At 37.9% G+C, this 26,962-nt stretch overlaps 1 protein-coding gene across 1 annotated transcript in view; it reads right to left on the bottom strand.

Moving 5' to 3' along the window:
- Nucleotides 1-3,577: 3,577 nt before the first annotated feature.
- The window catches only part of RAB11FIP2 (RAB11 family interacting protein 2), a 44,061-nt gene continuing 20,676 nt past the window's right edge, over nucleotides 3,578-26,962 (bottom strand). The window contains exons 4-6 of the mRNA XM_005902784.2: nucleotides 14,192-14,237; nucleotides 7,706-7,943; nucleotides 3,578-4,267 (exon numbers count right to left, since the gene is read on the bottom strand). Of these exons, the coding sequence (XP_005902846.1) occupies nucleotides 7,716-7,943; nucleotides 14,192-14,237 (274 nt within the window). The 3' untranslated portion in view covers nucleotides 3,578-4,267; nucleotides 7,706-7,715. The remainder of the gene's footprint in view (nucleotides 4,268-7,705; nucleotides 7,944-14,191; nucleotides 14,238-26,962) is intronic.

Genomic DNA, 26,962 nt, shown 5'->3' with positions numbered 1-26,962 from the left:
TTCATTCTCGATTTCCCCAGACATGAGAACTCGACTCAGTTTTGATTGTGAAAAGAATGTAAGCTTTTATGAACGATTTGACAAAATGATTATAACTAGCAAAGTTACAAAGTGCCTGTTAAATAAAACCTCTCACCTTCAGGTCACAAGTTGGCTTCACTTGCATCAAGGTTCACTGCCCAATTTCATACATACCTTCAAAAACGTTATTCTACTGCACTCCATATGTGGCTGCGTTCTGTTTCCTTTCTACGCTAATATCTTATACCTCACTTTTCCAGACGTCTGTGGGGCTGAGAAGGATGCCCTCCTGAATCAGCTTGGCCACCACATCAGAACAAAGGCAGGCACTCTGGCAGTTTCACATTAAGGCCTGTGTGCATTTTTGCCTTCCCCATCACAACAGCAAATCTTACTGCACAACAATCATTTAGAAGCATCAGCAGTATGAACTATGTATTCTGCATAATGTATTGTGCATATCTTATAAGCAGGCTATCTATATTGTTTCGTCAGACAAGTTTCTTTAAAACACAAAATATTCACATCATCAAAAAACTAGGGGAAAAAAAACAGAAAACCAACCAAAACATGTTCATAAATAAATTCAGGACTGGCAAGGAAAGTTGCTTAAAGTTTCAAAAAAAAAAAAAAATTCTCTAAAATATATTAAGGAAAAAGGGAGTGGGTCTCTATCTCCGTGGTACTCAGATTTGAATATGCATTGAACCACCTGCAGTTCTTGTTAATAGAGCTTTCTGGGTCCTGTCCCCAGAGTTTCTAATGAAGTGGGTCTGGAATTGGGCCTGAGACTCTGCATTCTTCCAAGTTCCCAGGTGCTGCTGCCATTGCTGCTCTGGGGACACCACTTTGAGAACTAGTGATCTCACCAACCAGCTTTCCAGATCTGGTTGGCCAACTCCTTTAAAAGTACAGTAGAATTTTAAACGGCTGATGTACAAAATCAAAGAGACTATGGAATCAAGGACCACTGTATTTCAACAGAAAAATGTGCTTTACATCCCCAAATCACATCACACACACCACACTGACTTTAGACGACTGGAAGCTGTCACATACCATATGTGGTATGACCTTAACACAGGGCAGTATTATGTGCTAAACTGACCACTGGGATACTTACAGTTTTTACCAAAAGGCAAGACCATCATAAATGACACTGAAGAGTCATAGATACCACAAAGGGGCCTGTGTCAGCTCCTAGGTTAACATTCTGGAAGGCTCTAATCACCAGAGCAGCAGTCCGTGGACTGTCAGTCAGATTACCTGTACTGCCAGGCTCAAGGGCAGGTGTACCTGAGAAAGGCTTTTTCTTTATTGCTGTAAGAACATCTCACATGAGCTCTACCCTCTTAACAGATTCTACGTGCACAATACAGTATTGTTAACTGTAGGCACCATGCTCCACAGTGGATCTCTAGAACTGACTCATCTTACGTTAACTGAAACTTTACAGTCCCTGCAAGCTACCTCCCGCCTCCCGCCTCCCGCCCAAGTCTTGAGCTGTGGTTGCACATCACACGGGCCCCGCATGCCCCTTGGCCAAGTCAGGTTTTGATTAAACACAAGATCATCTGTGCGTGAAGTAAACAAGTACACTCTGCACTGTTCTGATGATTATGATAGTGGTACATCAGAAATAGGGATGCATTGGACTTCCCCAGAGATCCAGTGGTTTAGACTCTGTGCTTCTAATGCAGGGGGCACCAGTTCAATTCCAGGTAGGGGAACTAAGATTTCACTTGTGCTGGTGCAGTTAAAAATACTTTTTAATTAAAAAAAAAATAGAGATTCACTCACGAAGAGACTGTACTAGTGGCCTGCAGTTTTTTTTTAAGAACCAGTTACTAACATTTGGACATCATATTTCACATAAGAATGTGTATTGTCAGTCACTGAGACCATCAGGTTTAGCAACCCTGGCCTCACGTTCATTTCTGTCTGGCCACCATGAGCTGGGGCTGAGCAGTTCAGTTCTCCCACACCGCCACTATTCCCAGTAACACCCCCTTCTCCTGCCCCTGGCCTGCCTTCTCCTCCACCACATCTATCCGGCTCTATAAACATTTCAGTTTACCAGCCCTGCACCAAGGTTGTGGTATAAATGAAAAAGTTTGCTGGGAACTGTAAATAACCATAATCTCTGTCTCATGCACTTTTCTGTCATTCACCAGAGCACAAGAGAATGTGACATTGTAATAGTGACCATCTTTACTCCCCTCCAGTTTTTTTTTAATCATTTCCAAACTTTGGTTCTAATATTAAAAAAGTGGACCATATCTCACTCTTAACAACACACCACTGAATACCTCTGAGACAGAATTAGATTTCATGCTTCCTACTGACTTTTTAGTATGTCTAACAGATGATGAAACCCTTGAAATTTCAAGAATAAAATTTTAGGGGTATAAGAACAGAATCAAGCACTTCTAGTTCATGTAATTATAGGTATATAAGAATGTGGCTTGTAAACATTTGTACAATCATAAAAATGTGAAAATATGACTTCTGTGTTATCATGTAAAATCATTTAGGGGGAAATGTAGAATGCTGGGCATCCTACAAGCTTATTAGTTGAAAAGCTGAACAAAAACATTTCTGAGAGGCACTGCAATAGAGCAAACCTACATGGAAAATAACCACTTCAACAGAATAACAACTCTCTACTCCCAAATTACCCCAAATATCTGTCTCAGTAGACTAAGGAAAATAAATGTGAGTGCTAGGGACAGGCAGAAAGGGGAATGACCTGGAGAAATACTAGAGGAGGTGATGAGATATATTAAATGGACCTCTAAAACTGAGGACAGCTGGGGGTGAGGAAGGTATTCTGTCTGCAGAGAACCCCCTACTCCTTACCTTCACAACTACGACGTGTGGATCACGTCTCATCTAGAATACAACCACTCAACATACTGCCACACCCAGCATCATCCCACGCCCTTCGATTCCCGCTGCCCTTGGATGGCATTCCTGCTGCCTGGGATGGACAGGTGTCGTATACCTGCACTGCAGGCTGAGAAGGCTGGAAGTGGACAGGAGTTAGTGGTCTTTACCAGGACCTAGACAAAAAACAGTGGTGAGAAATGCTACGGGACAGCCAACTGTAGTCTACTGTTGCGTTCCAGAAGTAGATATTGTTAATCATCTTCGATTTCCTCTGAAAGCTTGTACAGTCCTTACCTTAGAAGGCTGTTGTGAAGAATAATGAGATAATGCATAAAGAGAAGGCACTCCGTACAGGTCTCAGATTCTATACAAACACTCAAGATGTAATTTTCAACCAAATTGTTAAGTTCTGTCCCTGTGAGGGGATGATGTATTTATCTATGAAGGGCTGCTGAACAGTGTCCACGCTGAGGTATAAGCCACTCTCTCAATGACTTTCCAAAACCATTTTCATAGTGAAACGAGTCTGCAGGTATTATAGAATCCTTGCTGCGACACATCAAATGATAAGACATCCAAGTACTGCATTTTTAGAAGACAAGGAGGTCTCATGGACAAATGCATATTCATGCTGTTCTATCTACAATAAGAAATTATGACAACCAGATCAAGATTAAACACTTTTAATCAACTATAATAAACCAGTAATCATATATTATATAAAAATTCTGATTCATGCATCAGATTACATAAATTACACAACTGTCACATTATGTAATGTTTACATACTTTTCAGTTTGTACCTGCAAAAATGTATACAAGTTATTAGAGCATTTTCCTTAGTAATTGTAATACTCCTGTTATAAATAATGCTAGTATCTTTCAAATACCTGCTAAATATATACATTTCTAGATCTGCAGCATTTTTTTGTACCTCAAAATACAAACCACCTAGAAGAGTTAAGATTATAAGCCCAATGTATCATTTGTTACAGACTTCAGTTCCATTATAAGAGTGGATTTTTTGACATGGAAAATAAATGAAATAAAATGTCAACTCTAGTTTAATGCTTGAAGAGCTTCTACACTTCTTATTAAATACATCAGAAAACCCTTCATATGCAGATTAATTAGTTAAGGTGCTACCTATTGCATATTAAATACTTCCAATGAGTGCATCTGGATTATTAAAGTTATAAATCTGTGAAAATGGGGGCTTTCGGTGTGGGCTGACAGACCCTTCCATCTACAATCATGAGCCAGCAGCACTGCGATCCTTCTCCTTTCACTTCAAAGAGATCGAGGAAATGAGCATGCTTCGAATTTCACTTACACACGCGAGGGACACCAACCGTATCTATAAGACATATGAGCACACAGACATCACAAAGTTTCACCTTGTTTTGCAAATCCAGGGTAGGCTGCTTTTTCTAAAAAGCTACAGAAGAAAATAAAAGCTCTAGGGTAACAATTAATAGATATATTAAAGGCAGCAATTTTTTTCTTTTTTTTTTTTTTGAGCTCTCTTTGCTGAAGAACAAGCACTCTTACGAGGGTGGAGGAGTTGGTGAAGGATGAGAAGAAAGCAAGTCTGTGACTAACGAGCTGAGTTTTACTTTAGGTTTCCATTCATGAAACCCCTTTAAATACAGGGCAACATTTTCACAGCTGGAAAATTACAACAAAATCTTCATTTGCTGTTAAAAGCAACAGACATAGTTATGTATAATCTATGGATAACACGACATTCATGGGAGGATGGCAGAACTAGGCTCGATGCAGAATACAGCAGCAAAAAGCAATACTTAAAATTGAGTTGTGAATGGGGGACACATTATTTTATATACAATTCTAAGATTTACTCCCTGGTATTCAATAAATGAACTTGAAGCCTAAGTGGTAGGAGTGTATGTTCAATACTTTGAAGCTGAACTTTAGAATTTGGAGGGGAGCTGGTTGTATAACTACACTATTTAAAAAATATTAGCAGAGGCATTTTTAATTACATTAACAGAACTGTGTTAGCTTAAGACAGGTTTGAGACTATTACAAACACTGCAATTAAAAAAAGAATCCTCTTTTTTGTGGAATATTTTTGAGCATGCCTTTTTTAAGCATAAAAGCAGAAGTAATCTCTGTCTATAAGTCTATTGTGCTGTGCATTAATGAGTATATATGTTTTATTTCCATGTCTAAGTTACTAAAAAAAACATACCATTTTAATACTTAAAAGTTACAGTTTGGAAAAATTAACCAATGTGATCTTTTGGCCTTTTTTCTACAATGCTAGAAATTAATACTACTCCACTTGCACTTCCACTCACAAACACAGGAAACACTGGCATGTTTACTCAGGAACTCATTTTTACTTTTCGTTTTTAGTTCATTATATTGACGAATTGATTATGAAAATACAGAGTAAGTCTGACTCTAGGTCATGAATGAAAGAAAGTTCATAAACATCAGAAAAGAATATTTCAGGCAGTGATAAATGCAGATTCAGTTTTCAATACAGTTCTTGTCTCAGAAAAAAAGATAAAAATATTGCAGTTATAGCCAAATCATTCACCAAGGATAAGTCTAATCCTTAACAGTTTTCACACAGGCCAAGATTCTCTCCTTAAAAATGAATTTCCTCATTAAAAAAATAGTAGTCCCTGAATCATACTTTTTCATGAGCTTTGTTTACATAAAACATATCCCCAGTACAACACTGGTATCGTGGGTCGTTCTATAGACAGTAAATTTGGCCAAAGCATATTAAAATATCTGCAGATAATGTCATAATACTGAAAACACATGGATTCTAATACTTTTAAAAGTGTAAGAAGAGCCTCAATTATACTAAAACTAAGAATTGTGCAACATTTAACAAATGTTAACTAAAAATGGCACCATGTTAAAAAATAAGAACTACTAAGACCTCAAATGAGAAAATAAAATTTTACACCAGACCGTGAGGTTTACTACAGAAATTTAGAAGTGAAGGAAAAAGTTGGAAAGAGCTATTTTTCCTTCTCTTTTTCCTATTAAAAATTATTTTTTGTATTAACATTTGGGATTTTTTTTTTCAGAATTTCAAAATTTGTGCTCTCATAGGAAAACTAAAGCAATTCAGAAAAATACAAATAATAAGGAATTTTAGCTTATGAATATAAACCTGGCCAAGTATTATCTGATTCAAAATATTAAAACTGAGCAACAATTACATGTGCTTTGTTATTTAACTCTCAATGAAGTCTTAGTAGAGACAAATATTAGACAAAAATGTATTTGGTAAAAGATTGGGGAATACATGTCTCCGTATACAGGTGAACTTTTCATTGTAAATTTCCTTTAGAAGAAACAGATTTCAGTATTACACAGTATGTATTTCAGACTTTTAAAGTTAAAAAATGAGCAGCAGATGATTAGTAAAATTTTTATATCACTGTTTTTCACTTTAAAGACTAATTTTGTACAAATATATAAAGAAAATTCATGAAAGTGGTCAACATTTTGGGGGAGCAGACTTTAAAAAAAGTTGACATACAGTTTTGTGAAACTGATTTATTTTTAAAGGGTTTTAAGTATGTGGAACAGTATAAATTGTCATCCTAGTAAAGATCTGTTCTAAGAACTCACCCCTCCTTTAGTAAATCTTACTGTGGTTCAGAACCCAAATGCAACCATCTGTTCCATTATTTATGTAACTTGAAACTAAGCCTAATTCATCATTCCTAGAATTTGCTCATTGCTCTGGGTTATCAGGCATCAGAATGATCACCTACTCCCCCCCAAATTATCTTCAGATATAACTTCCTAATATTTCCTTTGATAGTATTTTAAAGACATTCAAAATCTCAACAAAACAAATCACATTTGCTTATCTTCTGCTTAAGGCTTAAACAAAGCTCAGATATTAAGACAAAAAACTAATTAAAAAAACTCATGCTGTTGTGAAGTTAATGAAGTTTCCTAAAATACATCATTCTTTAAAAAGGGACTTTGGGTCATTACTTTGGAAAAACAGAAAGGATCTGATGGTAGAATAATATATAGTAACAGCTTATTTTGAAACCAAGGTTCATATAGTCAAGAGTGATTTGAAGCAGCTTCTCTATAACAAACCATTTAGAGTATTAATAGCAATGCTGATTTGTTTTGCATCGACAGAGCACACATATATTTCCAGATTAAGAAACCCTAATTGGTATCCTATAATTTTAGAGGCAACCAGTTGTTTTTAAATGTTCTAAAAACACACGTATATATGAGGTATATGCACGTATTTTACATACAAAGATACATGAACATCTAGATATTCATGTACACATATGTGTATATAAAATATGAAACCTTTTTTTTTTTAGTAGTGTTTATAATGATCAGTACTCCTGCAGCTAAATGTCTATAAATTGACTTCTGAGAAACCAACCACAGTTTCAATTTTGCTTTACGAGAAACCTGTTCCTGAGGAATACGTCATGTACTTCTGAAGATACTTCTAGGTCTAAGAGAGATTAGTGGGCCAGCACCAGCACCTAAGTGAATCCTAAGGAACGGCTTATTCACGAGAATCTGGCCCATTTTCACTTTAAAGGTTTAAATTATTGAGCTCACTTCAAAGGTCACTCTTGATAGTCCCTGCTAATATTTACAGGTGAAATCATTTTTCACAATGAAGGAGAGTACATAATGAAACCTGATAGCGTGGTCTCTTTTTCAGTACCAAGCTTTTCTATTTTTCGTCCTCTTTCTTCCTTCCTTTCTCCTTCCCTCCTCCCGCCCCCGCCCCCGATTATAAATGCAGTACCACTGGCTTGTTAAGTATTGGAGAATTTGCCAGCTTTCCTGGACGGCTCGTAGGGCACTCTGAGAATACTGGGCGTCTCCTCCATCACCCTGACCAGGAGGTTGTCGATGTAGTCCTCCAGCTCCCGGATGTGCGAGTCCTTCCTCCTCAGGAGCTCCTTGTGTTTCACCAGCTCCTGCAGTACCTCCTCGTAGGTCAGACTGCGATAGCCTGCAGTGGCGTCAAAGGGGTTGCTCTCCTAGAACAGGATGAAGACGGTCACTTCAATAGAGTATCAGGGGCAGATGATGAACTATTTTGAACTTCAACTTTTTCAAACCCTCGTCCCTATCCTTGGCAAGAACCCGTGCGACAGTTCACAGCGTGTCTAGCCAGTTCTCCGGAGAAGGCAACGGTACCCACTCCAGGACTCTTGACTGGGAAATCCCATGGACGGAGGAGCCTGGTAGGTTGCAGTCCATGGGGTCTCGAAGAGTCAGACACGACTGAGCAACTTCACTTTCACTTTTCACTTTCATACACTGGGGAAGGAAATGGCAACCCACTCCAGTGTTCTTGCCTGGAGAATCCCAGGGACGGGGGAGCCTGGTGCGCTGCCGTCTATGGGGTCGCACAGAGTCGGACACGACCGAAGCGACTTATTAGCAGCCAGTTCTCAGGAAAGGACTAGAGCAGATGTACCCACGCCTTGATTACAACTCTAAATTCTTCTAAAACCATTTTTTACACTGTGTACAAATATCCTAGTGTTAATAAATGACCATATAATTTAAGATTAGATTAACAAATAAAATGTTCTATAATAAATATAATTTAAGAAGACGAAACCAAAAGATCTGTAGGAATCAACTGTAGGAAATATAAGAAGCTATTGAAAACTAGACCTTTGGACATTTAGTTCTCATGGAATTGCTTCCACCCAACTAGAGTTTAATGTTATGCCTTTGCCTCTTTATTGAAGATGGTTATAAGAAACAGCATTATCAACTCTGCTTCAGATATTGGTTATGAAATGTGGCTGGTGTTCAGTACTATATACTATTATATAATGATATTATTATGTAATAATAGTATATAATAATAAATCCATGGGCAACCCTTGCAAGAAGCTCCATGGGATAACTACTATTTTAACTTATAGGCAAATAGACCTTTTCCTCCTCTGAGAAACTAGTTTATTTTTCTCCTCCCAGTACTAAAACCTGTATAATTTATTTCCCTTTTTGCCCTGGTTGTCAGGAAACTCAGAGTTCCACCCCTATCATGCTAACAAGATTAGTATATCTGCACTGTCTGCCACTTCACTTATTTTGTTTAATCTTATTCTGTTGGTGAAAATTCTTTTAACACAAAGGTAAAACATAAGCCAAAAAGGCACTGATTAATGTTTATTATAAAGCATCCTAATATTAATAGAAAGTATTTCTCAGGAATTTCATCCAAAAAGCACTGTATCATCATCTATTTAAAGTGTGTAATACTGAGATTTTTCATTATGCAAAATGTAAAGTAGCAATCTTTATGGCATTTTATATATACTTCTATCACTACATTCAATGACTGGAATTGGTGTTCATCACTTTCTTTCCAAACATTTCCTTTTGGCTTTAAAGAAAATACACTAAAATCCTGAGGAAATGGACCTTGCTCTTAAGGACTAACAGTATCTAATCTATTCAGCAGAGGACTGAGAACCAGGACTGATAAATATAGATAGGTCTTTTTTTTTTTTTTGGTCATAGAAATTAAATTTGTATTCATTTTTTAGGATCTATTTTAATTTGCTATGCATCCAAGAGTTTTCATCAGTAAAGTCAAAGTGTAACTTTTCATCCCCTTCTCCCCCAGCCCTGTGAGTGTGCTGCACCAAAGGCATAAGCAAGAGCACAGATGCCAGTATGTTTGTGTTAGCCAAGCACACTCCCTTCTCTAGCTAGGATAAAAGCAAAAAAATATTCTGGGCTGAAAACTTCTCCAAGCCACAAAATCCCTAAGGTGTTTTAGAGAAGACACAGCTTGCACTAGACCTTCAAAGATTCTGGAAGGTACAAATGCATATGGCAATCTCAAGCAGTGGGCTCTGCTTGTTCAAAGGAGGAAACAAAGCTCAAGGCCCAGGGGTCAATAAAGGTGATCAGCAGAGTACGGCTGGGAAAGAAGGTTCAGGGCAGGGCACAGAGACAGACAGAGGTTGAAATGGTGGGTTCCAAACAGGCCATCAAGGATGTCTAATGCTACCAGACTTAGTGCTATGGGAAACAGAGCCTACTAAAGGTTGTGGAAGAGAGGAAAGATGAGTAAAGCTAAATTCTAGCAAAATGGTATAGCAGTGGGTAAGACCATTTGGAGGGGCCATGATTAGTTACAAAGTTATTTAACAGTATGTGGTACAGGCATCCTCACTTGTGTCTGATTCTTTGTGACCCCATGGACTGTAGCCCACCAGGCTCTCTGTCCATGGAATATTCCAGGTAAGAATACTGGAGTGGGTTGCCATTTTCCTAGCCCAGGGGATCTTCCCAAGCCAGGGATCAAACTCGAGTCCCCTGCATTGGCAGGTGGATAACACTGTGCCACCTAAGAAGTCCCCACTTAATAGTACAGACACAAGTTAGTAAGAGTCTCTACTAGATTAACAGAATAGAAAGGATGCTAAAAGGAAGTAAGTTTAAATTCTGTTAAACATATTAAAAACAATGTATTTTACCATTAGAAACTGGTACAGATACAACTTTATGAGTTGTACTATTTTTGTCCCCCAAACATTTCAAAATATTGTTTTACTACAACTAAAGGACAATTCTGGAGATATGCTGGTTTACTTTGTAGTTTCTTCTCTTTCAAAGCAATTAACCTTTTGTTAGAGTAAATACACACACATATTTATAAGTTTATCTAATTGGTCATAAGTAGTCTAGAGATATAAAAGTTATAATTTTCTAAACACATTCTTATTGACATTTATTACACTACGCATGTTTCTGAAAAAAAAAAAAGGTAAGAAATACTGTAGAGGTAAGTATATTTAAAACATTAATTGAAAATAAGCTACTCTCTTACTTTAACCAAAGTAATTCTGTACAAATTTGAGACAGAAACCCACATAGGTCTCACTTTTCCTTCTCTCATAAATGAGACGTTCTCCAAGTTCCCTTTCAACTCTAACATCTCCTGGTCTACAAAGTGATTTTTGCATTTAAAAAAAAAAAATAATGTCCAACTAATGTGATTTCATTTTTCTAATACAACATTTACTGAAAAATAGCAGTTCTGAGAACTGCAGGGATTAATGAAATTAAACTAAATGAGATTCATTATCAATTGATTATTTTACTTTTTTTCTTAATTTAACATACTAATAGTGTCAGATTGAGCCTCTCTTAATCAAATTATACATTTATGAACTGATTTCTCCAAATTAATTAAGTGATAATATACACTTAGAAAATCATTTATATTGTTATATTTAACACTATACCAGCACTACCAGAGAATGTAGCTAAATTTTTAACATTTCTCTAAAATGGGGATTAAAAATATCAGCAAATTCTTTTATTTTGACATAAGTAGCTTAAATCATGCCACGATGCAAGTCAATCTAAAATTTAATCTCTCAAAATAATCAATTATTATCCCACAATATTGTTTAATACTTTATAGCCATAATCTGAAATATACAAATCCACTAACTGGCTTATTTTTCTCTTCACAATCATCTTGGAAATACACTTCTGAGCTTTTCAATAAATTTTGCATTTGTCCTTTTATGTGAAAATTTTACCCCAAATTTCTTTATCAAGTTTCTATGCCAAAAAAACAAAAATCTTAGAAACACATGTACTATAAACTATGTTCTGGAAAATAATATAAAATAATTAAAAAGTTTTATGCCTAGCTCCAGATTTATCTTGTATTTGAAAATCATGTAAACCTAATTTTAAGCATAAGATTCTTAATTGACTAAATATACTCAATAAATACAACTATCTTTCTGTTTTTTATATAATTCCAAATAAAATAAAGATAAATGCATACAATAGGAAATAAAAAATATTTTCTAGTTTCAAAAATTATTTTGCTTAAGAACTCTCAGGCAAATATAAAAATAAATTATTTTTTCAAAAGATACTTTCAATACTATTTTTGGAAAAGCTAAAATTGAGAAATCTCCAAACTGGTAAAGACTCAAATAACTTAACACAGGCCTCCTAAGTACTCAATATTTTTCCTCTAGCACTCCATATAGATGGCACATATGTTTTTAAGATGTCTTCTTATATTGAAATTTAATGTAAATTTTTCTCCTCTATTCCTCTTTCATAACCAATCTTTTTTATTACTACCTTACCTCTGTTAAAAATTTCCATACGCAGATATAAGAAAATAGGTATTGGGTGAGAGAAAAGAATTACTACATGAAGCTTTTTAACTGGAATTTTAAATAACTGTTGTGCAAACGACTTTGAGAATTACTAGTGATCTATTTTTACTTTACTCATAGTCTAGCCTCTTAAACTAGGAAATGTATATTTTTTACAATATTTAAATTTCAACAAAAGCAAATTATCAAGACTCAAAATAACTGAAGATTTAAAGAAAGGTTGTCCTGGTAACCAAATATTGGTGGGGTACTAACTGACATCCGAAGCAACTAGAGGAGAGAGAGAGAGATAAGATGAAGGCTTGGCATTCTCTGATCATCTCATTATTGTTCTAATGAGGAACTTTGCTCTGGGAATATCATCTCAGCTACTTTCACATCTTTTGTCCTACTCCCTTCATCTCCCTTTCAGTTCTTAATTAGGCCTTAAAGAGCTCACACTGCCCTTTCAACTGGCTACTGCTCCTGTTTAAACACTGCGCTTTCACAGACAGGTGTTGGCACCAGCATGTAAGACATACAAACTTAATTACAAAATACTACGTCCAGAAGGGGGAAAAAATATAACTTAGTGCATGGCTATTATTGGAGAACTTAATGTAAATTACTTCAAACATCTTATAATCTTCAACATAAAACTTGTTCAAATACTTTTTTTCAACAACGATCAGTAGGAGGATGAGCTTTCTCCTCTTAATTGTATCTTGCAGTAAATTAACAACACCTAGTAATCCTTTAACTGTCATTTAGAATAGTTAGTATTCCAGAGAAAAATAATCACACATCAAGGATTCTTTTATCACCTTTAAATCCCTTAACTAAAACAATTTTCACATTTTATTTCTTTAAAGAATTCTAAGGATGCTTTTGCAGCAATAAATTACAAGATTTGGAAAAGTACATTTACAAGCACACAGAAGTTGTAATTAAGGTTACTTAATAAACAATAGCTGCACATTCAATCGATTTTTTGATGTTGCATTTTGAGATTAAGTAACTGCCTGATAGAATTCATTTTACTATCTGATCAAAGGCTGACTTCATATATTCTGACGTTTCTTGCCAGAGTGCCATAATATAAAGACTTGAGTATTTATGAAACATCAAAACGTACAAATCATTTACATAAAACAGTGAAAACACAGTACAAAGTCCTCTGCTTCTATAATGTTTCCTACCATTTTAAAGACAACTATGTTTAGAGTGGTTTACACAACACTATGGTTTCTTCTAGGCCTATCACATCACAGAAAATTGTGATATGTTACTGCTTTGAAAAATTCTTATTATACATCTGGATCACACACGTTAAGGACAGATGGTTCAAACAGCAACCACCAGCCGCTTGGAATAAAGGCTCTATTTCTGTTACTCAGTGAGAATGTAGTTTCCTACCAAGACATGTGCCCATATTTTAGAAAGTAACTTATTCTCTAGGTTTAATATAGTATTTAGAATTGACTGAAGATGTTACTGAACCTCTGAACAGAGATGGAAAACTGAACTTGAAATAACAATGAAATGAACTTAAAATATCTGAATAATCCTTGCAAAATATGCGAGTTAATTTAGCAGGTCGATACCAAGTCTGTTAACATATTTGGTTTCATTCTGACTTAGAAGGTAAATGTCCTACAGGTTCTTTCAAACACACTTTCCTGGTTAAATGGATCTCTTGCCAGGAAGCTTTCCCTATTGTTAAATATTAACAAGCAGTTTTATTTTTCCTTCAATCTTAGTCACAACAATAACAACAAAATGCTAGTTTTCTCCACATGCTCTTATTTCATAACTATTATAATGCTGACTTTGACATATAGCTTTCTTATTCATATTTAAAGAGCCTGCAAACAAAATCTGTATATTCTAAATGAACTTCAATTTTAACTAAAACTGTTTGCTTATACTTCCATAGATCATACCTAAGTCATACCCTATGGTATATTTTGTGTTTCTTATTTCTCTGCAGATTATTACGCTAAATCATAATCTGTAGGTAACGGAGGGATTCACGGAGATGGAGGCCTTTTTAAGAATGTGCCGCAGACAGCCAGCCAGCGTGTGGCTTGGTTTTTGGTAATTCTCAAACCCTCGACACAACTTACCGGAATCTTCCTGAGGTCCTCATGACTTGTCGGATTCACATGAAAACTGAGCAATAAAAGACAAGCATAAATGTTAAAAGCTTATCACAGTCCATGTGGGAGGAAACATGAAAGCAGAACATTTCAACCAGCACCGCAACAACAATTTCTAAACTCCTACACCACCTGGGTGACTGACATTTAATCCAGGATGTAAAAGAAAAACAAGATTTACGCAACATACTATACTTTTAAACTTTGAGGGAAAACCCTTCAGTTAATACTAGAATTGAAGAACTGTATCTTTAAATACGTAGTTTCTAAACATGTTTAAATATAAGCAAATTTACCTAGTCAGCTACTTTATAAAATTAAAGTTTGTAATATTATTATTCATTTAATACACATGCACATACCTTAGGCCTTCTGAGATAAAACTAAGGAGACTTAAATAAATTTAGGGTGGGAAGCATGTAGAATGAAAAGAGTTGAAGCCATCTTTTAAAACAATTATTCCTATAGGTGTTAGAAAAATTAACCTTTAAACATTTTCCTATCAAGGAGAGAATGAATTCAGAGCTGTGTGAACCATTTCTGTCATTAATGGATTTCTAAGTAGCTGGTCTTCAAAATTTAAATACCCAAATGGACCAAAACAAAATGGATTTCTTCCATGCAGAGGATGAAAACATCACAGCTGAATGTTATAATCATTTTCCTCTTTAACACGTGTCCATTAGGAAGGGGACTGCAACCAAAAAGAAGCTAAACTTCAAAGCCATCTGCTGAGTAAATATTTCATCGTTGCTATTCAAGTTTAATTTTTACCCAGCACTTAATGACTATTAGCCATCAGAACCTCTACAAAGCATTAATGTCCTAGGAACGTTTTTAATCCCCACAGCCCCACAAAAAGACTTCACTGTAAAAGATATATATATATATATTTATTTATTTTTTCATTATCTGTGCAAGTAACTGGAATCCTTTGAAGAAATTCACTTTGAAAACTTTTGACTGCGTGCATGAAAAGTCTGGGCACAGAAAAATATCTATTTTCACACGGAAAAATATCTATTTTCACAAGTATATGTCCCAAGCTGTAAATCCACAGGGCATGTGTGCATGTATGACCACCTTGAGAGAGTTTCTCATATATCCAAGGTTTCATTTGTTATGACTAAAGGTTTGTGGTAGTAGCTACCAGAACTGGTTGCTGACCTCTTCTGCCTAGAACTCCTGTGGATAAATTTGGCATCTCAGTAGAGCCTGGTGACATGGTAGGGAAGATTGAGACATGTTTTAAATACCAACGATGCACCATTTACAGGCCAGTTTGGCTGACACATTTTCTCATACCCAGTACCTCACTATCTTTATGGTGTTCTGTGCGGTCCCAGACTGGAGTCCCTGTACCGGCAAAGCCTCAAAAGTCTGACAAAAAAGTGGCTTAGAAAAAAACAAAAACAAATCCAAAATACATCATCATGTGTACCCCTAGGCCCACAGTGGCTCGGGAGCAGCTGATAACACATGTGGTTCCCATCCTCCCCGGTTTCTGGTCCAAGGAGGTCAACATCAGGGACCTCAGGACTCTCTCTTCTTGCCCATTATCTCAGTGTGCTGTTCTCTGATAGGTCAAGAAACGCATTCTGCGGTGGCTCTCTCCATTCGACTGTGATACTCTCGAGGACAAACTGATGGGCTGACAGCACACCACAGTGGTTACAGGCAGAGAGGTGGTGGTGTGAACTCAAATCCTGCTTTTTCCCTTTACACACTTGCCTTTGAGTGTGTCTGGGTTCCCTCATCTGTAAAATGGGAATGCTAACAGGAGGAATGCAACAGTCCCATGTAGGACTCTTGGGAAGATCAAATGAGATGATCCCAGGTAAAACACTCAGCACCGTGGCTAGCAGACAGCACATGTTCAGTAAATTAATTTATTGAATGAATATTTACATATCGCTTATACTGTGCCAGACACTGTGTTTAATAATAAGCACTTTAACCAAAATTAACTCATTTCATCTTCATAACCCTTAAGGTAGGTATGATCTTCATTTTCAAAAGAAGGAAATGAGTCACAGAGAGGTTAGGCAGCTTCTGGGAGGTGGTACAGGAGGTGAGTGGTGGAAGTGACACAGGCCTAGCCCTGTTTTCTGCTCATGGATCCACTTAGTGAGCACCGGCTACACCGGTGAAGCCCTGAACACACAGGGCTTGAAGCATGAGACACACAATGTTTTGAGTAAGCACACAGGAGATGTGCCCCTGCAGGCGGAAGAGAGCACTCCTGAGTTAAATTCTTGGACCCCCTAGAGGAAGGAGGCATTCTAGTGCAGCAAATTAGCCAAGGAGCATCTAAGTCCAGGAAAAAGTAGGACTTAACACTGCATGAAAGATAGGCTTGGCAAGCCAGAGAAAGAGCACAGGGAGGCCCTGTATTGTCTGCTACTGCAGGACACCAAGGAGACCAGCACACAGGCAGCAGGATGGGAGGGAGCCCGTGAAGGGTAGTCATGTAGGGGATGAGGCCCCTGGAGCTGATCCACAGAGCAGCAGGTCACTTCTGACGAATTTCATCTTTCATAAATGCTACTAGATGTTTCATAGGGGTTTCCCTGGTGGCTCAGATGTTAAACAGTCTGCCTACAATGCAGGAGACCAGGATTCGATCCCTGGGTTGGGAAGATCCCCTGGAGAAAAGAATGGCAACCCACTCCAGTATTCTTGCCTGGAGAATTCCACGGAGAGAGGAGCCTGGCGGAATACGTCGATCCCATCACATCCTTAAAGAATAAACAGTATTACAGCTGTATAAATCTCATTACATGTCTCAGGAATGCATTATTAGACTAAGAAATAGAAATGCTCATATTATACTTATTGTAATAAAAGTTTTAAAGGAACAAGACATTTAGGACAAAAATTTTACCAAAATCACAAAGCTAATAGTATGTACAATCCAATGGCATTAGCCTATGGGATGAAAGTGAAACTCAGAGACAACCTGCAAATGGTCTGTGAATTGTCAAGAATGGTCACAACTGGAAGGGAAGGAGGTGTGGAGTGCAGAGAGCCCTGGTCTTCGCCATTGTACCTGTGTGTAACCTGAGCGTGCCCACACTCGCGGCCCAGGCAGCCATCTGAGGCCAGAGCTCTGGGACTTGAGGCCAAAGCTCTGGGACTGGCCATTGTCTGAAATCCAAAGGCAGAACCTGTCCCCTGTGGTCGGCTTTATATTCACAAACTGACGTGTCAAACACACGACCAACCCAGTCATTCACAGCTGCCTTTTTTGATCTGTCCTTAAGAGAGGAAAAAGAGTTAACTGAACTGGATTGAATTAGCCTGGGGAGAAATAAAATGTATCTATTTATCGACTTGTGGCGCCGATTTGTGATACCTTTCCCCTTGCACTGCTATCCTCGTGTCAGACAAGACACTGAGGAATATAGGCTGGCTGCTCAACTGAGTTGTTGACAGGTTAAGGAAAAGGTTTTTTAAATCAGGTGTAAAAATAAACAGACATGCTCATACTGAAAAGGTCTTACACAAATTTAAACTTCACAATTCAAAAAAAATTATTTTTCAAAATCAGGACTATTAAGGTGGCAGCAGGAGATTTTAAAGTACCTTTAGACCGATAAAAATGTGTTTAAATTCATAGTTTAAAAAATGTTTTAAACTAATAAAATGCTTTACGCTAACATTCTGAGGTTTTTAAGTTTAATAAAAGCTTATTTTTTTATCTTGTGGTATTCCCAAATTTTAAAGAATTTTTAATTCACAGTACTCAAATATATTTCAAGGCATCACTACTGTCTCTTCAATAACGTCACAAAAATTTACTTTGAAGTTAGGATAAATACGGAGTAAGTAAATTAGTGAAACTTAAAACTGTCCTTCAATCTCTGCTATGGACTAGCTTCCCACAGATAAGCCAGAAAAGCAAACCAACGTTTATAAAGTGATAAAACTACAGAAATCACTAAGGCATTTGGCAGTGACCTGAGTTTTTTTCTTTATCATTCCTTTTCTCTTTTTAAAACTCCTTTTGTTGTCTTTTGGAGTGAGAATACCTAAGAAAGGGCAGATACAGTTAACAGTGAAAAAGTTTATCAAGACAAAAACAAAACAAAACAAAACCCATAGAACAAAGATCTATTAAAACTGATTAACTAGCTGCCTTGTCAGTGTAAGACAATACAAACTGTGGAAATCCCGGCTCTAGAATTTTATATCTTTCAAGGAGAAGTCATATAACAACACTTGAAGCTCTTCTGAAGGCATTTAAAAACAAGTATTATTACATCTTCCACAATACATCTTTCCAAGATGTGTTTCTCTGGAGTTACAAAGCTAAGTCCATTTTAGCCTACAACTTGACCCATTTTGTATTTAAGAAGTGAATTCAACTTATCTGCAAAATTCAGGAGGTGTCCTGCTTGTCTGGGAGGGAGGGTCAAAGAGAGGAAGGGGAGTAGAGGAGTAACTTTCTTAAAAACGCCATTTAATTCCTGACACTGTACAGGAAGTAAGTACCACTTTACTGCAGAACCCCTGACATGAATTCTCTTCAAGGGAGGGTACCCTAATATTGATCTTCCTGTTTAATTGAGAGAGGGGGCTCTGCAGACCTGGAGCTTCATTTGCGGGAGAGATGTAGTTCTGGGGGAGGGGTGTAAACTGAGAATTATAATACAAACCCTTTAATGAGTGTGAAAAGAGGAAAAGTAAAGTATGCCCTTTACAGAGAAGCAAGGGCAGGAAGTAATGGCACTGGTCAAGCCACAACTGGGATCACTGGACTTTAACCATGATACCAGGTACCTTGGAGAGCACGTTACACGCTACCCCACTTAATCCCTGAACATTACGGAAGAGGAAACAGGCACGGCAAAGGTAATAACAATGCTCAAGGTAACACGGTTACTAAGGGGCAGAGTCAGGATTCAGAGAAAAACAGCCAAAGGTCACCATCCGAGCTCTTAGTCACAAACTGCACCTCCCACACAGGGTTCCACTGGAAGCTGAGAGAGGCGGGTCTCAAGGCAGCCAGCACAATTCCTGAGCATTCTTCCAATCAGAATGACTGAGAAAAGTGCAAGACCCAGACATTCTTACAGACAGAACAAAGGCTGAAAATTAATAGGTACTGAACTTCTTTGTCTGTCCCCTCTGAACTCCCCCGCTCCATTCTGCCCATCTCTGCACCCAAGATGGCTGATCGCTGGAAAGTTCGTCACCTGGGCCCCTCGCCCACTGGTTTCCAGCTGTGCTTGACCACTGGGAGATACTTGCAAGAGACTGGAGGACAGAAAGAAGGGGTCTCAGCCCCATGGCACCACAGCTCTGCCAGTAGCTTCTGTACAAACAGCCACAGCTGTCCCTTCACACTGTGTGTGGCAGTCCCTTCCAGACACGGCAGGTCCCTAGTGCTACAATAGCCTTCCTTGGTGTCCCAACCCCAGCCAGCCCTCCATACGCGGTCTCTTCATTCAACTTTCTTCAATTACTCACTTTGAGTGTGTCATCTGTTTCCTGCTAGGAATTTAACTGATGTAAGAATACACAATAAACGCCATACACTGTTCACTCAATAATTTAAAATAAAAAAGAAAGAAAACCAAACTGCAGTTCTGAAATGGTATAACTGAAGTGACTGGGATTTGAATACTACTACTATACTTTATTATGGCACCTTCCAATATATAACACATTTTCATGAACAGAACTCCTTTAAACATGTTTCCCAAGGAACAGGAATCAACACACTGGAATACAGTCTCCCACAGTAAGATCTCATAGGCGAAATCCCATCTGATCCATCGCACCTTCGGATTCTCCCGCTCCCTTGCTCCTATCGGACCCGCTCTGTGGACCCCCAACATCCCAGTTGTTTCCTAATCCATCTGCATTTACTCACCCCTCTCACCAGAGCATACTTAGCCCATCATCCCTCAGATGTTTCCTCACTTTCATTTTGCCAATCTCTAACTCCTCCCAAGCCCCTCCTGCCGTCTTTGTTACTTCACTGACTCACCTTTGTAACTAACCTGAAACACATCCTCACCGCCGCTTTTATGAAGGTTAACAACAAATCACTTTTATTTACAGCAACAGCCTCATTCTCTTTAACCTCTCAGTTCTCTTTGAAGAGTATTCTCTCTTTCTGAGATCTGTGATCTGTGATGGCCTAAATTTTCTCCTATGTTTCTGACTACCTGTCATCTTCCTCATTCTGCCCTAGGTGGAAGACACTAGCTATTTCTAAAGGTTCTGCTTTCAAACTTCTTTTTCCACTCTACCTTGGTGATTTCGTATCTTCCCTCTACTTCAGCTGCCACCACTATGTGGACTGATGACGGCTACATCTTTAATCTTCAACCACAACTGCTTTATCCTTTGTAACAATACCTCCTTTACAAAAGTCTGTTCAGTCTCAGACTGGGTATATTACTTGCGCCTCAAAGTTGTCCCTAGCCCATCATCACCTTGACTCTTCTATCAGTTCTGTCTGACTTTCCTCTTCTGGTACAAAAAGGTGAAGTCTTGCCTCAGAGGCACCCCTGACTCCAGCCTTCAGCTTGCATGCCTCATCAGCAGGCAGCCAGCTTCTCCCCACTCAGCTTCTGGACGTGGATCTCTCATTGTTTCCTTGCTACTCATTTCCAATGTTGGTTACCCTTCTGCTCATGAGACCACATGACAACCTACACTAAAACAGCCTGGACCACAGTAACAGCTTCCTCTCAGGCTCTACCACCCTCCTTCCATCCCATCTAGCTATGCAACAGGCGTGGGTAGGATATTCTAAAGCTCAAGTCTAACCTCGTCATCCTTCTTTCAAAGAACTGGCCTCCCACGTCCTCCAGGACAATAACAAAATTTCTTAGCCTGGCTTTCAAAGCCTATTGTGCTTAATTATATCTTTTCAAACTTACTGCCCACCACTCAGCACCCAGGTACAACCTATTAAATTGCTCTACATTTCGTATATAATTTATTCTTAATTAGGAAACAAAAATTTCATTACCTATTTCAAAAAATTAGGATTAAAAGAGATTTAAAATGGAACATTTTTTTACATGACAAAGTGCTAAATCCAATGTAAAGTGTATGATCCTAGATACAGACCTTACATCCTTCATAAAAATTAACTCAAAATCAATCACAGACCCAAATGTAAAGGACAAAATTACAAAACTCCTAAAAGATAACACAAAGAAAATGTAGATGATCTTGGGTATGGTAATCATTTTTCAGATATTACACTAAAGGCATGATCCATGAAGAAAGAAAAAATTTACAAGTTGAACTTAATTAAAATTAAAAACTTCTGCTGTACAAAAAAAAAAAAAAAAACTGTTACTAGAATGAAAAGTCAAGTCACAGACTGAGAGAAGATATATGAAGAAGATATCTGATATAAAGGACTGTTATCAAAATATACAAAGAACTCTTAAAAGTCAACAATAATAATCCGATTTAAAAACAGGCCAAAGATTCCAACAGATCTCATCAAAGAAGACATACAGATGGCATTAGGCATAAAAAGATGTCCAACATATGCTACTGAGGAAAAACAAATGCAAACAATGAGATACCATCACACACCTACCGGAAAGGCCAAAATCCGCAACACCAACAGCACGGACACCACCTAAGGCGGACGCAGGTGTGGGGCAACGGGAGCACTGACCACACAGGCCAGCCCCTGCGCGCCACGGTGTCCACCCAGAGAAGCTGAAAATCACGTCCACACAAAAGCCTGCACACAAATGCTTGCAGAAACTTTATTCCTAACTGCCAAAACTTGGAGGCACTCAAGATGTCCTCCAGTAGCTAAGTGGATAAACTGGTACGTCCAGACAGTGGAATACTACCCAGTGCTAAGAAATGAATGGATAAGCTCTCAGGTCAGGAAAAGAATGTGGAGGAACCTTAAGTGCACGTCACTAGGTGAAAGGAGCCAAGCTGAAAAGTCTACACAGACTGTACGATTCTGACTATGTGACCTTCTGGAAAAGGCAAAAACTATAGAAACAGTAAAAAGATCAGTAGTTTCCAGGGGTCGGGGAGGAGGGACCAGTCAATAGGCAGAGCACAAAAGATTTGTACAGCAGTGGAAATACTCCATATGATACTATAAAGATGGAGGCATGTCATTACACATTTGTCAAAAGCCACAGAATATAGCACACCAAGAATGAACCCTAATGTAAACCACAGACTGTGTATAGTTCTGATGTGTCAATGTAGGTCCCTCAGTTTTAACAAACATTTACCACTCTAGTGGGGAATGTTCATAATGGAAGAAGCTGTATCTGTGATTGTAGGATGATATGGGAAATCTCTGTACCTTCTGCTCAATTCTGCTGTGATCTCAAACTGCTCTATAAACAATTGTTTTTTAAGTCTGCATTTTGGGTATTTATCTTAATCCCTGAACTCTCTATTCCTTTCTACCACAGGCTCCTTGAAGAAAGGGAACAATATCTCAATCTTTTCAGTCCAAACATCTGACACAGTACCTAGGGTATGGCAGATGCTTAACAAACGTATGTTGAATAAATTAATAGCCAGTGCTTAATAAAAATTGAGCTAATAATTGACTGAATAAATAGGTGATCAATAAAGGCTTCAACAGGAAATAATCAAGTCCCCAAAGAGCAGAGGAAATCAATTTTCTCAATAATGAAGATCACTTTGATCTAGACCTGAGAGCGTATTACTCGGGGGGCGGTTCATTCTTTTTAAGATATAATTACTCTGATACTTAAAACTGCCAATATGAATTGAAATAAGTTTCAAACTGGTGACTTCTAATAAAATCCATTCCACTAGCCAGTTTACCAACCAGGTCTACCACTTTGGGTATTTGATCACAATACAGATTAAATTGAAAATTCTCTGGTAAATCCTGAAAACAATTTATAGAGGTTCAATGTTAAAGGAGTTCAAAGAATGTTAACAATTCCTTTTATAAAAGCCTTTAAAAATGAAGTGCTGGTAGAGAGATTCCACTAAAAAACAAAACCTTCGGCATGATTTTGTCTATTACACATGCAAATAGGGCTTAAGAGTCAAGGTGCAACTCAACACTGCTTTTTTCCTTTCTTTTGAAGGGGGAGTTGGGGGAAGTGAGTACCAAATCAAATTAATGTTACTAGAGATTAAAATACTCCATTATCTCTCCTGGGACTGGGCATGCACACTGATACCTGGATGGCAAAACAGAACCTAACACATAAATGTCCGTGGGGATTAACAGTAATTTACTTATTATTATTCTCACAGGGTATCTTTTATGAGATCTCGTAGGCAAGATAATTAAGAAATTGTGGTCAGTGACACCACAGATCATGGACAGCAAACTCAGACCTAGCTGCTTCTCTATCATGGTATGGAAATCTCTATGTTATTAACAAAGTCCTAAAACATTGAGGACTGAAGGATATCCATGAAATTAAGGCATGTTTCATCAAGAATATTATGTTTGATCAAGTTTAACTTACGGTTTTTTCCTGATGAAAAAAGAATTAGTTATAAATAAAATGTAGTTAAACTGAATAGCAGACAACAAAATAAAAAAATAGTCGATCAACTTACGAATTTCCAAACACAAGCCCTATGAATTCCGAGAGTTTGCCATTTCTTTAAAACTAAGCTTCTCAAACTCTGTTCTCGTTAGTATTCTGCCTGATGCATGAGAATAAACGTGACAACAAGCATAGATTGCCTTGACATCTAAAATTTAACTTAAAAATTCAGGTAGATTTTTACATTTTATTCCACACCATAATCATGTTTGTTTTAACACAAAAAAATCTTTTCTCCTTAAATTTTGAGGAACCTTGTCAGTCTGGGAAATTGTGTTGTGATTATCCTGTTGCTCTGAGTAGACTGTGGCCCACTGTCTGCCATATATTCACTGGAGTCTTTTTGAGGGTATGGGGAACGGGTAGGAAGCAAGTTCTGTTTACTCTGGAAGCCCAACAGTGAAACTGGGCAGGAGTGATGAGAACAAGGCACCAGGGCCCTTCACAGGGCCAGACCCAGCACAGGCTCTCTCTGTGATCAAGACCAACCCAGCCTTGATCAGCCTTTTCCTGACAGGCTGAAGACAATCTAGGCAGAGGTAACTCTTCCATGAAAGAGGGGACAAAAGCAAGTTGGCGCACAGTGCCCCTGGCCAAAAGTACCACAAGCTGGCTCTGCACCCACGACAAAGCCAAAAACAAAGTCAAAGTATTAGCTGCTCAGTGTGACTCTTCAACTCTATGGACTGTAGCCCACCAGGATCCTCTGTCTATGGGATTACTCAAGCAAGAATACTAGAGTGGGTTGCCATTTCCTTCTCCAGGGATCAAACCTGGGGTCTCCTGCATTGCAGGCAGATTCTTGACCGTCTGAGCCACCAGGAAGCCCAAGTTCTGGAAAAGAAGCCTTGGCACCCTCTGGTCACCAGGACGGCCTCCAATGTTCAAGAACATCCTGCAAGGGGTTGTGGCCAGAAAGCACCTGCTTCCTTAAACCATCATCTCTGCAGAGCTTTCAAGACGAGGTACACGAGGCCACTGGACTTCCTGGGGCCTCTCCTCAGGGTGACACAAACCCCAGGCTCGGTGTATGTATCCTCCTTGGAAGCAGAGCTGCTAGGGTGACTGGGAGATTTCTGGCTATGCTACACCTTAGGCTGAAAAGCCCAGCCTTAAGAAGTCTTGGCAAGTTAAGAGCTGGTTTTCTAGGACTCTAACATTGTGTAATTTTGCCAGAAAAAAAATTATTGTTCCATGTAAAAATACTTTCTAGCCTCTTCTTCCCAACAAGAACTTTTAAAAGAAAATAACATTTATAAGACAAGTACCCACTTATTTGGTTAGAAGGGATATACTAATACCTGTGTGAATTTCCTAAGGCAGGGAAGCCTTTTCCCAAAGCAGACTCAAAACTTTGAGGAGTTTTCCATAAGCAGCAGTTATCCTTCTTACTCTGATAGCTTTGAACAATTTAATTTGAACTCAGTCATGTGAGTTTAGAAAAACTCATCAAGCTTTAAGGTTAAGCCACAGCTTAGATATTTACCCTGCACTGTTCTTATTAGTGTTATGTAATAATTTCTGAACACGGGATTATACACTGCCTTCAAAGTCATAAATTTTCTACTTAAATAGGGAATATTTTTACTTAATTTCAATGTGGTACACAGTTTATTTCATCAAAGATTATTACTGAACATACACATTGAAAAGAATTTTTATGTCTATTTCTTTTTACCAAATGTATGTTCTTTATCAGTCAGCGAAAAATATGAACTCCTAAGTTCTTTTATGATTTATGATTTTTAAAGCTGAGAATATAGTTACTTGTAAATAATTTAACTTATTTAAAGCAATCGTTACTAGATTCTACAGATGCTTTGTAGTAAGACCACAGCAAGAGCTACCATTTCCAGCTTTACCACGTGGCAAACCTACCTTTAGCACTTTATGGTGCCTAACATCACGTAATTTCTTCCATAACACCAAGGCTGTTATCCCATTTTACAATGAGGCTTAGAAAGGCTAAGTAAGGTCAGACAGCTATTCAAGAGACTCAAATCCAGACCTGAGTCCTAAACCTGAATTCTTGATACCTATCCTATACTTGCTTTAGGATATTCTACTATGACTGTATTTATACTTTTACATAACACTGAAAAGTCCTCTGGTAGAAGTAGTTAATCAAATATATCTTATGAATCAAACATGAAGTTATATCTGGTACGATCTCCATTTTTAATTTATTTGGGAAACTTAATTTCTTTGAAAGTGAAAAAATCTACATGAAACAATATATTGTACACCTCAAGTAAACAAAACATGTGATTAACCTGAATATCCCCATTCCCACACCAGGCTCCATAACAAAGAGGCTGTTATTCTTAACGCAGAGCTGCTGCAGGGCACTCACTAATTGGCTCCTGGTAGCCTAAAGGAGCAAACACACTTCCTCAGGAACCTACCAGGCAGGGAACGACAGACAGACTACGACTCCAACTAGAAAAGCAATGGTAAAATTACTAGGTAGTTAGCAGACAATTAAAGACAAAACAGTATATAGTCACTGTTATAAAACATTCTTTCAAAATGCATCTCTCAATTTTTAAAATAAGCTTCCTTGCTATGTACTAAAAACTACTCTGTCTACTCATTCCCCAAGTTGAAAAATCTCGTTCAATGGTCAAGAACAAAAGTTCAAAGGCCTCTTCCTTGAAGAAGCACTTCCCAATCTCTAGCAAGCTCTTCCTCCCTTCTCATAACAAACCGTATTCAACACAGTTCACTCGGCCTGGATTACTGGTCACTGCTTACACGTCCCACTCCCTAGCTTAGGAGGCTACTTGTAACCTATGAATCTCATCTTCACTCATCCACCTCCAGCCCCTGTAGAGTTTTACAAACATGTTTGTTGAAATGACCTTTAAAAATTGGCAATTTGAATTAAGTTTTATTCTGGGTAAACTGACCCATGTAATTGCTATTAAGTAGTATTAGCACTTTGTCAGAAAGATATCTAAGCTTAAAATAAATATATAAAATACATAAAACATTTTTATTTGTTGTATACTATATTTAAAGTAGTTACATAATACTGTACTTTAATATTTATATTGATTTGAATACATTTACATTATAATTATTATCTGTTATATGATGTGTGTGCATGTGCGCACGCTCAGTCCACTAAGTCATGCTGGGATCTTTGCGATCCCATGGACTGCAGCCCGCCAAGCTCCTCTGT

Source organism: Bos mutus, chromosome 26, assembly GCF_027580195.1.
Source record: "Bos mutus isolate GX-2022 chromosome 26, NWIPB_WYAK_1.1, whole genome shotgun sequence".
In the NCBI taxonomy this organism is placed as follows: domain Eukaryota; kingdom Metazoa; phylum Chordata; class Mammalia; order Artiodactyla; family Bovidae; genus Bos; species Bos mutus.
Note: the sequence above shows the minus strand (reverse complement) of the source record. Positions and strands in the feature narration are given on the sequence as shown.